The sequence below is a fragment of the Manacus vitellinus genome, unplaced genomic scaffold, assembly GCF_001715985.3.
Source record: "Manacus vitellinus isolate BGI_N305 unplaced genomic scaffold, ASM171598v3 scaffold_8_pilon, whole genome shotgun sequence".
Taxonomy (NCBI): Eukaryota; Metazoa; Chordata; class Aves; order Passeriformes; family Pipridae; genus Manacus; species Manacus vitellinus.
Window position 1 is genome coordinate 20,735,381 of NW_021940864.1, and position 17,755 is coordinate 20,753,135.

Here is a 17,755-nt window from a genome sequence, read left to right on the forward strand (position 1 = left end):
GCCCGTGGGACCCGCCGGAGCCCCTTCGGTGCTGTGGGACGCGTTATGTGGTGTTTTCGGTTGAAAAGCGATGGGCTTGATACGCTCATTAGTGCGTGAAAGGACTGATAGGGATCTTGTGGTTAAAGAACTTCTGAACTGCTGGCCTAGAGCCATTGCTGTCAGATACTTCAGTGATGGGTATGTTGCATGAACTCCAATAACAGTCGATAGTGCAACCTTCGTTCCTCTTTGGCGTTGTTTACTAGAAAATCTCTGTTGTAAACCTTAATGCTGCCCACAGTTAGATTCTCATTTGGCCATGTTTGAGACTGAAAAGTGTCTACTCGTTTTCCTTTTGAGGTCTCCTTTCTTTGTCTCTTGCTTCCTGTCCATCTCTTTTCTTTCTACGTCTTTTCCTTGAAAGTACTGTCTTTGTCAAGAGAGTCTCTAGTCTGTTTAGCAATGCAAGCCACTTCTGTTTTTTTTGTTGTTTTTTGGGGCTTTTTTTTTTTAATCTTTTTAATTGTACTTTGTATGGTAACATCAAACAAGTGCTCTGAGAAGAGTGGAAGATGTGACATTCTTTGCTGAGGGTTTCCTTGTAGGAATTTAAATAAAGTGGTTATGAGGACAAGGGAGTAATTTTTGTGTTAACTGCAATGATTAAATGAGAAATTTGTTAGTAACTGAATCATGTTTCTATTCACTACATCCAGTAATTACTATGTAGAAAGTAACTAGCTTAGCTATCTATAAGAATAACATCCACTGGAGGCTCATAAATATCTTGACATTTTTTCGTAGCTGATACAGGCATCAAATATTGCTTTTCAGAAAAAAAAATCTATTTTACAGGACCTAAGAAATTCTGCCAGTGTATTAAAAGTAATAACACTTTGCATATTTGTAGTTCCCTTCAAGAGAGGCTAGCATGCCATTCCTTCTTCCCCAGGTATCCCTCAAAAGCTTGATGTTATGGATGAGATAGAGGAAAGAAGTGGATTATTTAAACTGTTTGTCAAAGTCATGCATTATCAGTGACAGATAACCCCATCACAAGTTGTTTGCTTGAATGCCTTTGACTCTTGCCAAAACATCTCAATAAAGTTATAATTAGCTGTGGCTGGCAGTGCCATGAGCTGTAACAGCATTTATCTACTGCAGAGTCATGTTCAGGAAGGTGCAAAATTCTTGGCTCTCTCTATAGGCATCAGGCATTAAACGTCTGCTGTGACCATTTGCAGATGAATGTTCTTGGATCCATGTGAGAGGTTTGTTAGAGGTTCAGCAACTACAGGATGGCTTTTAGAAATTGTACATGTACACAGGAAGGATGAGCAGCATTAATTAAATGTCCTGTGCTCCTTCTGAAGCCTTTTGTTGGTCTATATATTTGGAAATGTTTAACAGAATAATGGAAATTTAAGGTTGGGCAGTTTCTCTCTGTTGAGATAAAGATGCAGTGCTCCCCATTGTACTTTACTAGTCTTCTATCCAATGCAAGTTCCAGTGCTAGATTATCCACTCTCTTGGGAGGCTGTGTGGCAAAGGACCTATTTTGTATGGTGGCTTTAGTATCCCATAATTTTTTCCAGCAATTCATCTAGTTTCTTAGAGGTAGCTTTCTTTCATCTCCATCAGTTTTTCTTCCCATCAGTGCCTATATTTTGTTTTCCCTGGCAAGTATTCATGTATACTCTGATTTTCTAATTATTTTTCTTGAACCTTTTGAAATTATTGTTGCCTCTATTGTATAATCTTCCTCATTTAGAGTGAAAGAGAACTTCAATATTTATATCTATGCAAGCATCATTAGTAAGCTGTGTATGTCAAGTAAGAAAGAAAATAGATTCATATGGGGTTCCCCTAGATGCTTATCTGCTGATTACATATTTCACTTTTAATGCTTGATTTCTGTTTACAGTACTTTGACATCTGCAGATTGAAAAATTATCCTAAGAATAGACTTTCATGATGCCCTGTGAAGTAATTAACTAGAATAAAGACTAGCATTATTAATCCTCATTTAAATGTTCACAAACAGTGCTTCATGGCATTATAATTTATTTTCATATCTTTCAGAAATTATTAATTTTCCTTTCCCTAGGTTCTTCTAGCAGCTGCTTGGGAGAGTTGACAGGAAAGGGTTTCCAGTTCTGCAAGAGTTTTAAACTCTAGATTTTTTTCATTCTGCATTTTTCTGGACTGTGTTTCTGAAACATTTCAGAGTTGTCATTATGTGTTGGACAAGCCCATCCCAAAATAGCCAAGGGTTTGATCAAATGCATATGCAGGGCGCTGAAATCCGTGTCTTTGCTTGAGGCAAGCAGCGGTTGAGCTGCCTTCCATGTTGGTGTCTTGCCTGAACCATACGTCTTCTGACTGGTTGTGAGTGATGGTTGTGGATGTTATTTCCCTTTTAATTAGCCATTGCCCCCAGGGGAGAGTGATGAGGACTCTGTCCCTGTAGCTGGGACCCCACAGAGCCAAGCGCTGCCAATGCCGTCCTTGTCCCAGCAAGTGACAATATTGTCAAGCTCTGCTGCTTCAGGGCTGGATGAGCTTGGAAGGCCTCTCTGTGTGTTTGTGTGTGTGTGTGTGTGTATGGCTTTTGTTTTGACTAGAAATTTTGTCTTTGCAAGCAATGCATATGTTGCTGTGGAAAGTTTTCCTTCTGACAAACATTTTTCTGGCAAAAAATGCAGTTTCGCACATTTTGGCATTTCTCTGCATTTTGCAAGTGGTCTAAATTGCAACAAACTGCTATGCTGTATGTAACTGCGTGTATAGCCCCCATCCTGCCAGGGAATTTTCCAGCTTTTGTCCTCTTCCCTACTGCGTTTTAATTTCTTCTAACTAGTAACTGTTTCTTTAGAGTAGTAGACTGCATAGGAGTGGTGGGACCCGATAGCATTACATGAAAATTGTTTTTCCTGGGTAAGCTTTCCTTTGAAAAGGTTTGCAAGGAAATTAGGGAGAATGGGTGGATACAATGTGCTTGTATTTCCACAACTTTGTTAAAAATATTCCTTGGAGGACAGTGCCAAAAGAAAAAGAAAACACTACCCAAACGATAGGGAAAGAGATAATGAAATGAGATAAAATGTGGTTAAATGATAGCAAACAGCTGTAATAGAAGGAATGTGGTGTAAATAACAGATAAGCACTTGAGATCGGATATGGAAGTCAGATTTGGTAATGTTAGCTCTCTGGGTGGGGGTCACGGATGGTGATCTTTCCCCTTGCTGCTGCTTTCCTCCTGCAAGAGGCAGACAGTGAAACTAGGCACGTTACATGGTAAGATTGTGTCCTTGGAGATAGACAAGTTAAAGTAATGAGGAGAAGGGGCAAATCAGACAGATGGCTGTGGCTATTTATAGTGTGGTTTAGGACATTCGTTACTTGATTCAGAAATTGTTGATATTTACAGTTTGTTGGCTTTTAGATAACAGTCCTCTTGTTGGATTAAGTTTCTAGTTAAAAATCATTCTGATAGCTGGGTAATCTGTAATTGTTCTTCACAGAAAAAGTAATGAGCAGTGAGTTGGTGAAATCAGTTATTAAGTTAATTAAAAACTCCTGAAGATTTGGTTTAACCAATAAAATAGAAGATAAAATACAATTTGAAGAAATTCTGTATAATATTTTCAAATATGATGATGTGGGTCAAATTTCTGAGATTTGCTGTGAAAGATAAATTGGCAGAAGTGCTGTAGAAGTCTTCTGTAAAATTTTTTCTCTTAAGGCAGATACTACAAAAAACTCTGGTTAAATACCTCTCCACTCCAGAGAAGCAATAATTTCAATTTAATTGTTTTATTTATTTCAGATAAATCAAAAGAAAGGCAGAAGAAAATAAGCCATGGTCAGAATACTGAGCTGTGTTTAGTTGGGAAAGATGGTGCTAAATGGGTCTTGGTGACTATCATATATCCTTTCTTTTGCAAACTTTTTAAGCAAACTTTCTATTTGCCAAATTCGTGTAAAGCAAAGGAGAGAAACCTCTGTGGTCTTCTCTTTGCTTATATTGATGTTTGCTGGCTAATTCCAGTATACGCATTGATAAGCTCTCATGGCTTGTTTTATTTAAGCCGGGATACTAGTGGGAGTAAATGTTCAGTGATGAAAGAGCATTATAGAAATTTGTAGAAGCAGAATGTAAATACAAACCGATGAGACTGGTTCTTAGCACATTTGTACCTGGTTTTTAAAGTTGTTTGATTATTTTTTTTYMAWYKSMWWAAWKRWYYKRMYKWTTYCYWRSMWYMRRWWWTYCCMWTYYTYYYMAAWYYWWTWAAMCYWWWAWTTWAARKKKMRKKRAAAMMWKKTTYYTWAAWKGGSCYWARKYMWTTWRGRAARKKSYKKWAAWWWTKRMWRRAARKTKSMWTTWAAAAAAARMRSARMAYWTTWTATWTTTYWYRWKWTKYKMTAKARWWKTKKWRWWWWRMRSAAAWRKRRWAWAWRKRGAGMKYTKKKKTTYWSWGTSWSRKKWKMRYATRKKGWRAWATMYYSTGTGTCTTTACTAGTGTACATTTATAATTTCAGTTGGTATTTCTGTGGCCTACTCAAATTTTAGCCCTTCTTTTTCTGTTGAAAGTCTTGACTCGTCAGTTTTATTGCATCAGGAGTGTTTGAACAACAAGTTGCAAATGTAGCTTAGCCTTTATTGACATTTCAGTAGACAGGGAAACTTTGTTTAATTTTAGAACAGGCTGTGTAAAATTCCCCAAGGAAGGTCACATGTATCTCCAGAGACTTTTGGTTCATCTTAATTTATTGCTGAGTGAACTAAGACTGTACAAATACCAAGCCTTAACTAAAACTGTTATCAGCACACAGTTTTCTGAGAAAATAGCTATTGGTCAACAACCTACTCACATATTTGGCTTTACAAGGCTGCCAAGCCTTGTCAAGTCCTCCTAAGTTTTTTAGCCAAAAAGTGGCAAGTAGTGGTTTTAAAGTAGATTAAGGATTGTTTTGTTGTCTTTTTAAATGCTGAGAAATGCTTAGATACCTGAAACAACTCTTCTGAATCATTTCAGAATGCTCAGAATCCAAGCTTTGCAGACAATACACTAGAAATAAAAATACTCTGAAATGTGAAAACAAAGGTTCACTTTATCTGAGTGACCTGTACTGTATGGGCCTGTAGATGAATTCATCTAGAAGATGTTCTTTTCCTATTTGAAAAGAGTTTGCTATATACTCACTAGTATTGAATATATTGAAAATAGCCCAGTGACAAAGAAGTTAAATTAAAAATCGCAGTGTGGAAAGACTGCATTTTTTCTGCTCTTAGCCAGGAATATGTTTCCCTTTAGGGCAGTCACATAGGACAGGATTGCAAAAGCATCAGAGCAAAAATGGCATGCATGATATTCATATCCAATCTTGTAAACAGGAGGTGAGAACAAACTCATTTATTTTTGTATCTGTTTCACTTGATGTCCTAGTCAGTTCAGGGTGGTTCAAGCAATTCATGCTTGAATACAAGGAGTAGCTGATCCTGGGTGTAGGTGTGAGGAATAGGAGTGTGCCAATTGCCTCTGCAAATGCTTGTGTGGTCAAGTCTGGTTCACGACTCTTTTTGTTACTGAAGCCAAATCTAAAAATCTCCTCCAGATTTGTTCTCCCTTGTCTTACCATACCCCAAGTGATTCATTCAGCCTGTGAACTTCCATTGTCTCAGTTTAAATGTGGGCCATGAGTCTGTTTATCAGCTCTGGTGCTGACTGCTGTCGCTGCATTTCTGCCATTCTTGTACAGCAAGTGGAAAGGAATTTGAGCATTTGCAATTTAGACTCCAGCTCATAATATGTGATTATTTTGTGACATGTCATTTCAGTGTTGCCTATAGAATTACAACATCACGTTTAAAAGTTGCACACTTTTTGTGCTTATATCAGTCTACATGCGGTGTGCTCTCGGGTCAAGAAAAAAGTTAATGCTCACCCCTTAAGTAGGTGTACCACAAAAATTATTGGAGGTTTAGAGAGAATTTTCACTTATGAAGAATGATTAAATAAGCCGAATATACATTGCTTGGCTAACTCAGAAACTGTTTTGATGTTTGCAATTACCAGAACAGTGAAAGGCAGCACTGAAGAGTGGATGGAAGAAAGACTAACTCTCTGAGGTCTGCCTAGTAAAACACTTCAAACCATGGAAAGACAAGTCTTCCTGTTTTTGAGATGTTTATGTTGGTAATCAAGATATTGCCAGAAATAAATTGTGAAATAATTTTTTATTCTGGATCATTTATTAGGAGTTTTTCAGTCTTACTGAATTTTCTTTTCAAACAATGTTTTCAAAGAGATGAAGAATGTAAGTAAGCGGCATTTTCAACCATCTTTTATTACTGTGAGCTAAATCTTTGAACTCTTTTCAGTGGTTTTTCAGGGTTTAACTCTGATGCCAGTTTTAGGACATCTCTGAGAAGTCCAACAGAAATAATGTACCAGTAGCAGATTGTACTGTGTATTAGTCCCATGAGGTGTTATCGTCCAGCATGAGTGTGTTTGGAATAAATGGGATGAAGTACTTATGTGTGGGGTGATGTTAAATATGCTTTGATGCTGTCAGTTGTTTCAGCCTGTGACCCCACTTCACTTTTGTGTTATCTTAAATGGCTCCACGCCCTTAGGAAAGCTTCCTAGCCTCTCTTGACAGAGTGCTAGTAGGTGTGCGTTGTGGTGTTAAGTATGGTGCCTGAAAAATTGTTTGCTAGTTGTACTAGACCACTGATGTTTTCCTTCCCCCCTCCCCCCTACCTATTTTTTATCTCTTTTCTTCTCACCCCCTGGGCATGCTACGCTTATTTACAAATATACTTAAATATGCAGTGCTTCAGTGAGCCAACTACAATCTGAAATACTGAGTACCCTGGCAGCCTACAGAATCCTTCTGGCAGATCTTGGTAGACCGGTTAGCACAACTGTTTCAGATTGATTAATCTATGTAATGTATTTTGTTATTTTAGCCATCTGCATATTTTTTAAAATACTTTTCTTAGTTTTTTTCCTCCTTTGTTCTCTTTCTCTTGACCTGTGAAAACCTTGTTGAATTATGGAAACATTATATAGAGAATTGTAGCTCTTTGTCAAATGATGCCCATTGACCTTCAAGTGCCTATAAATTTGAAGTGAGATTTACTTTAAAATATTAAGATAAATATTTTAAGGAAAAGAATAGGCTTTTTATAGCTCTTAAGTGTTAAGAATGAAAAAAGTTAAATTGCTTTTGAACTTGAAATAGCTGTAAAATTCAAGAACTGATAGAAGTTGTTATTAAACATGCATCAGTTGTTTAGTAGTTGTAGTATGTTTATTTTTAAACAATTTCTGTTAAAGATAAATATTCATCTCATGCTGTTTTGTAGTGTCAAGGTGTCAGCCTAAAAAGGTGTCCAGATAGAAGATACTTTTTAACATCCTTGTAGTTGCAGTTGCTGATTCTAGGAAGTGTAGATTTCAGTCTAAATTTTTAAACATTGAGTGGATGGATGCAATTTCATTATCTGATTATATTGTTATGCCTCCTAAGCCTGTATTAAGAAGTCAGCAGCATTTTAAAAAAAAGTTGTTTCTAACCCAGTGCTACTTAAAACCTTTTTGTCTACTTCACAGTAATGTGACTTTAGAGTCTTTTGGGGAATTTCTTAAAACAACTGTGTTGTTGCCTGTGAGAATTTTTTTTAATGTAAGAACGAATGTTATTTTTAAAATCTCTCAATAAAGAAGTGGAATAGTTAAGGTAGCTACAGTGCTATTAATTTAGACTGGATGTGTATGACACTTCTAAGTTTTTTTGCAGTTGATAATATGAAACACTTCAGTGAGATAAAATGGGGAAAAAAATACTGAACTCTACAACTGCAACAGAAATAGGCCGTGCCAGGTATCTCTCTTCCCAGTGTTCTCTGGTTTTGTGTGTTTGTTTTTTTTAATTTACTTTCTCTTACTCTCTTGATTTTAATTTCACAGTTGAGCTGGAATACAGTAACTTGTAGCACTTAGCCTGGAATAAATGAGAGGCGGATGCCGCCTTGATTCCTTGCTGCGGAGCCAGCGGGGCTGGGTGCTTTATGGACAAGATGCGCCCCACCCATAAGGCAAGGAACAATATGAGGTTGTGCGTGATCTCCGTAGGCGATTTTGAGGTTTGTGATGACTAGCTTACAACTTGATGCATTTTAACCTCGTTAGTTAGAAGGTCAGTTGTCACAGAACCTGTTCGTTGGGAATATTTGCAAATTCTTGAAATTTTTGGCAAACCTTCCCAGGAGTGGCCCAAGCACAAGTGTAGAACAGTGTTGCAGATCACTCAAAGCAGAAGTACATCTCCTTTCTCTCCTGCTCACTCAGGTATAACACAGACTTCAGATTTGACTTGTGCTAAAGCTGCAGCTCTGGGAAGTGGCCTGTAGAGTCTCAAACTATTGATAAAATTCTGTCATTTATGTGTGAGTTATAAGAAAACTGTAGTTGCTCAGTTCAGTTATACTTTTCATCCTATTTAAACGCAAACCGCTTACACATTAAATGTTTGCACAGACATTTAGGCAGGTGTTGTCTATGTATTTTGATTTGAAATAGTGATTCTGGAGTTATCGCTGTTTTGTTCTAGAGACTGAGAAAACACTGCTAGATGTCATAATTTGTTATTTTAGCTGTTTAAACTCAGTGTACTCGTTCAGTTTTCATTTATACTGCAAAATGTTTCATTTATGGTATGAACATTTAGATTCCTTTGCGCATTTTCAGTTAATTGCAAAACATTCTAAAGAATTAAGTTTGCTTAAGACATATGAACTGTAACTATTCTCATTTTCAGAGCCAGAATTTCTCAAAAATAGTGAGTATTGGACATAAGGCTGCTACTCTGAAGAAAAACATAAACAAGCTATGCTAGAAACTGTGCAGCCTCCAAGGAGAGCGCAAAATTATTCTCTGCTTCTTGATTTACCAGTAAAACTACCTATCTGTAAAATATTCAGTAATGCTGAAGCATCCTAGCAATAAGCTTGTGTGGGGCTGAATACTTAGCTTGTGGATTCGACTCTATTGTTGCATACTTTTTGAGTAAGAAACACAAGGATTTCATGGAAGTCCAAGAAAAAGAAAAGCTGTAAGACATCAGTAAGAGCATTGGTGTACTACTGACAGTAAAAGATGCCACGTGAAGGTGGTGTTGTATGTTCTTTTTTAATCATACCCATTAATGTCTCTCCCTCTTACAAAAGTAAGCTGTCACAACTACTGAGAAGTTGCATTTTTTATTTTGTTCAGCCTGCTACCAGTGGAAGATGACTTTAGCCTCAGTTGTTAGCATGGTAATGCTGGTTTGACCTTTGTAGTATAGCAGTACGTGAGCAGGGTCATTACTGGCTGTCCTTTGCCAACCTGCCAGGTAAAAAATGCTTTATTCCAGTGTGTTCATTCAGTTCATTCTTGGTTAGAATTGCTTGAAGACAGCAGGTCACATCATAGATCATATCAGCTTGTGTCCTGATGGCACTGAATGATCTTTCTCATTCCAGCCAAATACATATTTACATCACCTTCTACTGTTTTGAAAAGTGTGTTTTGATGTTCTCTCACTTTTTGATTAGAAGGGAATGTTTAGTTCTGCTGGGTGTATTTGGAGACAGGGAGAGAGAATCTGGGTGTCTGCACAGTTACTGCAAACTAAGTTATATGTGTTTGAGGCGTTCCACTTGTTATTCAGATGGTGACCTTGTTGAGGTGACATGCTTCTTGCACAGTTACATTCCTCAGGGGAGGAAATGCTGACTCTAGCACCAGCATTTCTTTCTTCTGTGCCTTTCTTTAAACCTGAGTGTAAAATGAACATTAGAATTCAATTGTAGTTTTTTGTTCATCCCAATTCAAGTGTTAAGTGGAAAGAAAGCTTGATGCCAGAGCAAGAGGCCTTTCTTTTGATTCAGTTGACTTTTTTTTTTTTTTTAAATTCAGATGTGTTTCCCTTATTGAAGACTGACTTTGTTGGAGACTAGCCAGTGTTTTTCACTTGACATAAACTGGCTGCTCTAGTTGGTGACTGGCAGTTAAAGATCCTTCAGGTGTTTGTCAAGCTGTTTACTGGCTGTACTTGAGCAATAAAATTATGTCAGCTGGTGTCATATTTTAGAGCAGCTGCTATAGATGGCCACCAACAAGTGGCCTTTTAGAGTAAGATTCATCTTGTCTGGTTTCCAAAATTCAACCGAGTTAGTTGTATGCATTCACTTTATAGTTGATGGAGAGAAAATGACATTTACAAGTTCTGTTTTTCCTCGCCTTGGAGTAAAAATCTGCAGTCAGATAAATTATTCTTCAGAAACGACTGTCTCCATTAACTAAACTATCTGGGGACTGCTTGCAAGGTTGTGAGGATAACATATTCCTGCTCATTTCTCCCTGACTTTCCCTAGAGATTGGTATAGAGTGCAGTGCCTACAGAAAACACTTACAGACCTTCAGTGGGCATTTGTATAAATGAAGGGCTTAATAGCTGATGGTCTAGACCAGTTGCCTTTTATCCTGTTTGTACTTCTCAAGAGACAGATGAGATGCTTGGAGACTTTGCTTCAGAGGTGACAGAAAGCTTCTGATCCTGAAAATGGCAGGTGGCTTGCAATGCCAGGTGAGGCTGAGGCATGAAGTGGTGACTACCTGTAGATATTTCTGTCTAAAAGTGTGTTCATGAATTGAGCAAGCACAAGAACTTGCCTCTTATAAGGGACATGATTTGAGCATTAGGTACAAAAGCAGGTAGTTCTTCCTTTAGGATTAGGAATTAGGATCTTGTATTTGTCATAGCTTTTTATTTGAAGGAGACTTTTCACAGGCAACTAAATACTTACTCTGTGCTGGAAGTTAATAAAGGTTAACTGTGTATTTTCTACTTGACTTTATTTACTTCTGTACCATTTCTCTCTTTGTCTCCCCCACCAAAATACCTTTCCCCGTTTTCCCTTTTTTTTTTCCTGTCATAATAACAGTATTTCTGGAGAACTTCCTTTAACCTGTTTTAGTAAGTATCATAATTAACACTGTATTACAAATGGAGTTTTATTTTTCTTTTAGTTGAACATGGTTTACATTTTTTTACTAGTATCATGTAGCTAACATGTATCTATAGAACAGTACACTAATTATACCATACATCAGTTAGTGAGCAGAAATACTTTGTCATCATCTTCTGCTTATTGTTGGTAAATACTTTTATCTACTGAAGGCTTTTTGTTTGCTTATTTTATCTATTCCTTATCCTTTATTGAATGTTTTGCCAAGAGAGGAAATAAACTCTGTCAAACAAACCAAAATTGTTTTATTTCTTATCTTTTTCTTCCTTGTTGTTTTTGATCTGTAACAAGCATGCAGTTTAGAAGGCTTATCTTTGCAGTGTTTTTTGTAAGCACTTAATGTTTATGAAACACAGTGAGCCGATTTCTTTTGAACTCTACAAATAAATTTTAAAATAACTTGGAAAGACACGCAAACCTAGGAGCTATGCTGAATGATTTTGAGGAAGCAGATTCTAAACTGAACCCTTTCTTTTGCAGGCCCAGATTGCCTTTCTTCAAGGTGAAAGGAAGGGACAGGAAAATCTGAAGAAGGATCTAGTGAGAAGAATCAAAATGCTGGAATATGCACTTAAGCAGGAAAGGTATGCTACTTTAGTGATGAGCACATAATGAAGAAATTCTGAATACTTTATTTCTCTTCTTTATTTTAAAAAAACAAGAAATACTTTTTCTGTATATACTCAGTTCTCAAATGGACAAATAATATTATACTAAATAAAACCAGTAGTCTAAATATCTGCATTATAGTAAGAACAATAGCTAACATTATACTGCTACAAAACATGCTAATAAAACTCATCGTTGATCAATAAAGAATACTTTTTCCTTGGTAAAATTCCACCTAACTGAATAGATTGTACCTCAGAATTACCATGTATTCCCTTTTTGTTCAAAGTACTAGCTTTGTTTAATATGTGACAACTGAAATCTTAACTGTTTTCAGTCTAGTAATTACTAGCTTTTAATCTTGCTAAGTTTTTTGTCTTTTCAATATGAAAGACTCTACAGAAATATCTTCTGGAAACTAATTGTGTGAGGGACAAGCTGGAGAGATGGTCTGATTCCAACAGGATGAGGTTCAACAAGGTCCAAGTGCTGGGTCCTGCACTTTGGCCACAACAACCCCATGCAGCGCTACAGGCTGGGGCCAGAGTGGCTGGAGAGCAGCCAGGCAGAGAGAGACCTGGGAGTTTGGATTGACAGGAAGCTGAACATGAGCCAGCAGTGTGCCCAGGTGGCCAAGAAGGCCAATGGCATCCTGGCCTGTATCAGGAACAGTGTGGCCAGCAGGACCAGGGCAGTGGATAAGTTGTGTATCTAGTTTATTTTATGTAATTAAATGAGTAGGAACTGTTCTACACTGTAATATACTCAGTGCTGGTGAGGCCACACCTGGAGTACTGTGTTCAGTTCTGGGCCCCTCAGTTCAGGAAGGACATTGAGGTGCTGGAGCAGGTCCAGAGAAGAGCAACAAGGCTGGTGAAGGGACTCGAGCACAAGTCCTATGAGGAGAGGCTGAGGGAGCTGAGGTTGTTCAGCCTGGAGAAGAGGAGGCTCAGGGGAGACCTCATCACTCTCTACAACTCCCTGAAAGGAGGTTGTAGCCAGGTGGGGGTTGGTCTCTTCTCCCAGGCAACTATCAGTAAGACAAGAGGGCATGGTCTTAAGCTGTGCCAGGGGAGGTTTAGGTTGGATATTAGGAAGAAATTCTTTACAGAGAGGGTAATCAGGCATTGGAATGGGCTGCCCAGGGAAGTGGTGGATTCACCGTCCCTGGAGGTTTTTAACATGAGAGTAGATGTGGCATTTAGTACCATGGTCTAGTAACCATGGTGGTGTTGGATCAAGGGTTGGACTTGATGATCTCGGAGGTCCCTTCCAACCCGGCTGATTCTATGATTCTGTGTTCATGTTTACCAGTTGATCAAGTTCTATTTTTTTGTTCATGGGGATTTTCAGTAGAAGTCCCCAGTTTACTTTATTCCTACCTATACTTTCCTGTTATTATAATCTTTGAGGCAAACAAGTTGGGTTTTTTAATCATGTTTTCAGAAATCTCTCTGCTCAACCAATTTATTTTAGGCCAAATTTAGTTATATTTTTTTTTTAGTAGTAAAATGTAATTTTAAATTCTTGAATAAAGAGTACGTTTATGTTACTACTGCAAAACAATAATTGCTTACATACCATTTTCCTATCAGATAATTCCTGCTTCTCTTTAATAAAATACTAATAAAATAAAACTCTCAAATAGTTTGTGTTAGTAGAAATAATATTTAAAATATACACATTTGCAAATGGCGATTAGGATATTGCTGCTAGATAATTTAAAATGGATGCTATTGGTTGTGCAACACTGTATAGCATTTAGATTTACTCATCTTTAGCAGAAGACATGCCTTTGACCATCCAGTTCGTCTCTTTCTGGTAGGAATCAATTCATCTGCTAACATGGAGCTGCAACCAGTTTTCTGACCAGCAGTAGCCTCAGGGCTCCAGTATACTTGCTTCCCCTTTGGGGAGTTCTTGAAGGAATGCTTAAGGTAGATACTCTTTTTGCCCAGGCACTGGGTACTGATCTTCTATCATCTAGCAAGAAAAATATCAAATGTATGCATAATGGAGATTGCAGATTATTGCTATAGAAAGGCTTACATTTGAGGCATGATTGCAAGGCTTAGAGTCACATAAGAGACAATTGAGTATGTTCTTGTTCAGTTAAAGATATACTCTAAGTTATATATATTCTGTGATGATTTCTTGTATTTCAAAACTGAGGGAGCTATTCCTGGTTACTTAAAGACATCTCTAGTACTTCATGTTCATAACCAAGACAAATTGGCAATCAAAAATTATCAAACTATGTTAATACATTTCTGTGTGCTATCAGAGAAACTTTGTAACCTTTAAAAAAAAATCAAAAATTAAACTCCCATATGGATAGTGAAAATGTTCCCCAGTTTTAATCTGTAAAATCCACCTAAATTGTGACATTTAAAGTCTAGAGCAGTAGTCCCTGTCAGGATTAGGAAAAAACACCTGCCTTCTTATTAGCAGGTTGTATATTGGTATCTTCTATCTTTTGTTGTATGTTTTTCTGCGGTGTATGGCACTAGCCTTTGTTACTCAGGTCAGTAGGCTGCTGTCAGCTGGTCTGATCCAGTGGGACAGTTTCAGTACCGGTGTGTAATGGTTCTGTAAGTAAATGTGATGCTTGTGACTGGTGTGTCCTAGAGACAGCTATTTATGAGTTTGTGGTTTTAAACAGCAGTTTTATTTGCCAGTTTCTGAAGAAAAAGTCTTGTATTTCTGCTGGAAGTGTCTCCCAGCAAGTGTTCTTGCTTGATACTTCAAAGAATGGCAACATGCTGAGCTTGGAAGCACTGGTCTCTTTCCCAGCATTTTCCTAAATCAGCTGTCAGCCAGGTCAGGCCGTAGTCGGTTGCAATGCTGGCTTTTTCCACTGGGATCTCAGAGCTGGTAAATGAGATCCTACAAGGTAGGAAGAAGACATTTCTGTCAAGTTAGGGGAAGGTTGATGCGGTGTGAGGGGGCAGGGAATCATTCTTGTATTCCTTCATTTCTGTCCTGGGCTTACCGTATACCAAATGTTTCTCAGTTAGATGAACTAAGTTATGAGTAGTGGGACAGAATATGAAATTCTGGCACAGAGGACTCCCATGTTTGCAATGCCCTTAGGAGAAGGTGCCATTGGTTTTCTCAAAAACATGCTTTTATGAGCTCCTGTTCTTTATAGTGGGTGTTCAGCATTTCTTTTATCAACCAAATGGTTTCAAATTTTAATATAAATAAACAACTTCATAAGCATTATTGTTATTCTCTATTTCATGTCGTGTCATTTTGTGGTGGGTGAGGTAGAAAATTACTTACTGATTGTCATGGTTTTCTGACAAATGTAGTTTAATGTTTGACCTTTATTTTAGTAATTGTGAGATTACCTTTTTGTCGTGTGCATAGGAAGGCTGATTATTTTTGCTGGAGTCTTAATAGACTAAAGAGCAAAGAGCTTAGAAGGAGCTGATGTGTAGTTGAGTCTAGCATTTTTTCAACAGTAGTTTTGATGTAGTTTTGCCAACACCCAGTAGATTGCAGTGTGAGGCTGCTCACAGTTAAGGGTTACTTTTTATGACTTTATCAGTACTTACTCCCCCACCAGTAAATTGCATTGTTGCCTCTGAATTTTCAGGAGCTAGCTGAAATGTGGTACTGTTTCTCTCAAGTACATGTCCTATTTCACTTAGTCTAGCTCGCTTCCTGTCTTAACATATTTCAACCAAAGAACTGGACTCCTGAGCCATGTCTCTAGAAACACTTGATTTAATTTTATGTTGTTTTCTGCGCTGGTGTGTCTGATCAGTGTAAGGCTGGCGCCTTCTACCCTGTGTAGAATATCTTGCCGTGCTGTTCCTGGCAGTCATTCTTGTTTATGTCTCTTGATTTGGCGTCAGCTCCCAGATCTTCTACGGATGTTTTGGCAGGCTCCCTCAGCACAGCTGGATTAGATGCTTCAGGTCTGGCGACAGATATTTCCAAGAAATAGTGGCCTGTTTTGATTGGGGTCAGACTTTTTTCTGTGTGAAGTATTCAGAAAAGTTTCACTGCTCTTAGTCTTAGGAAATTTAGAAGGATGACAGCTTTTGGCTTTTTCCTAAGTAGCTCTTAAAATGTTGTGGCAGCCATGTTGAATGTCTCCAAGCACTGTTTGCATAGAAGACACATAGTTCAAAGAAAATACTGCTAATCAAAAAAGGAGAATTGTGTAGTGAAAGGCAAAAGCCAAAGCAGTGCCAATATTCATTCTTATCTTAGTGAGGGCATCTACCCAGCAATGTATTTTCACAGTACCAAAATATCTTTCTTCCAAACAACTTGAAGGCTAGTTTTCAGATGGAAAATACCTTCTATGAAGTTGTATCCTTCAGGTAGTTATTTTCAAGTAATTTCTCTGTCTCTGCATACTGCTAATGATCCATATGTAATGGAAGGTAAATCATTCAAGTTGAACAAGTTCAGATAATAAATCTTTGTGACTTGTTTCCCTTTTTCTTTCCCCCAAACCACTTGTTTTTGACCAGGTGATGCAAAGGTTGGAGAAACATTGATTTTACTTCATACTTATTTACACAAAAAAAGACTTCTTCTCTTTTTTGTGATGATGGTATTGCACTGCTGTGAACTGCAGAAGGCCGTTTTAAAGCTGTTAATAAGTGACCTGTGTGATTTCTGAAAAAGTGAAATTAGGTGTGACAGGTGGGCAGAAGATGTTATTATAGAAATAGATTAAATTAAAATGTGCTAATGAAATAAGCTATAATCAGAATTTGTTTAGAAAAGAATTCAAGGTTATTTTGTGAGAAGTTTGATAACCTTTGATTACAATATGTATAACTGAATGGTCAAGACTCTACCTTCCAGTCTTGGTGTCTGAATCACGGTTTTCAGCCCTTTTCTTAGTGTTCTTTAGAAAGAAGATTGTTTCTCTTTCATACCTGTGATATTTTCAGCTGTACCATAAAAAAGTTTCTGAAAATAAATCTCATACTTGCTTCTTGAAGAAGTGTAGAAAATACTTCCTTGATGGACTGTTAGTGATCTATATTGATTTTATGGGATTTTTTTTTTTAATATTCCTCTGAACTTTAGAAGCATACTGTAGCTGAAGATAAGTTCACTGAGTCAAGTACTGTGACATGATACTCATGCTTCTGTTTCAAGTCTGTGACTTGCTCAGACACAGGAATTTGTACTAAATTATTTTAATTCAGGTTTGACTGTAGCATTGGGGGTTTTTTTGTCATTTTGTGCTTTTTGTTTTTAACTTTCCCAGCAATATTGAAAATAAGTATTTGTTTTTTGGATTTTCAGCTCTTCAGTTACCTCTCTGTTGGAAGAACAACCTCTCCGGTTCTTCTGCCTTATCTGTAGTGCTACTGATCTCTGACTGTGATATACAGAGTTAGATCTTCCAAAAGATGAAATCTTAGTCCAGTTTGACCTTAAAATAGATTTAAGGGCCAGTGGTGTACAAGACCATGTAATCTGCATTATCCTCTTGAAGTAAAGAATAACAACAAAAGCTTTAAAAGCTGTTGCATTATGAGGTGCAACCAGTTACAAAAACCTGCTATTAACAGTTTAAAATGTGAATAGAATGAAAAAGTCTCATTTTGTTGAACTGACTTTATAATGCTTTTACTAAGAGGAAAGAAGACTATTACTGGTGATTTAAGAGGGAAAGAAATTTAAAAAATGAGCATACATGGATTTAGGAGATGGAAATAAATATACTGAGAAGTTTAAAAATCTGCAGACTGAATCTTTAAAAGATGGATTTTGGAGAACATGTGAGAGATCTGAGGAAAAGGAAATGTACAAGGAATGATCCTTTCAGTGAACCTAGCAAATATTTTACTTAAGTAGGAAATTATTAACAAAAACCTGATAAGAAAATTAGTGAATGCTTAGAGCATAGGGGAACTCTGCGTAAGACCGATGAACTAAAAGCAAATGCTACAAAAACTAACTGCTTTCTGAAATTATATGAAGGAATTGAGTAGAACACAGCATATGTCAGTAATCCAGATTAAAGTAGAGTATTAATATTTGATATGTTAAGTCAAATCAAAATAGATTAAACAGTAAGGTCACTTGAATTCATGACTG

General features: G+C 37.2%; 1 protein-coding gene across 6 annotated transcripts in view; it reads left to right on the plus strand.

Moving 5' to 3' along the window:
- The first annotated feature begins 14 nt into the window (after window positions 1-14).
- STRN (striatin) overlaps window positions 15-17,755 on the plus strand; it is a 63,852-nt gene continuing 46,111 nt past the window's right edge. For all 6 annotated transcript variants that reach the window (XM_029965144.1, XM_029965145.1, XM_029965146.1 and 3 more), the window contains exons 1-2: window positions 15-180; window positions 11,549-11,652. In XM_029965144.1, the coding sequence (XP_029821004.1) occupies window positions 11,624-11,652 (29 nt within the window). In that variant the 5' untranslated portion in view covers window positions 15-180; window positions 11,549-11,623. The remainder of the gene's footprint in view (window positions 181-11,548; window positions 11,653-17,755) is intronic.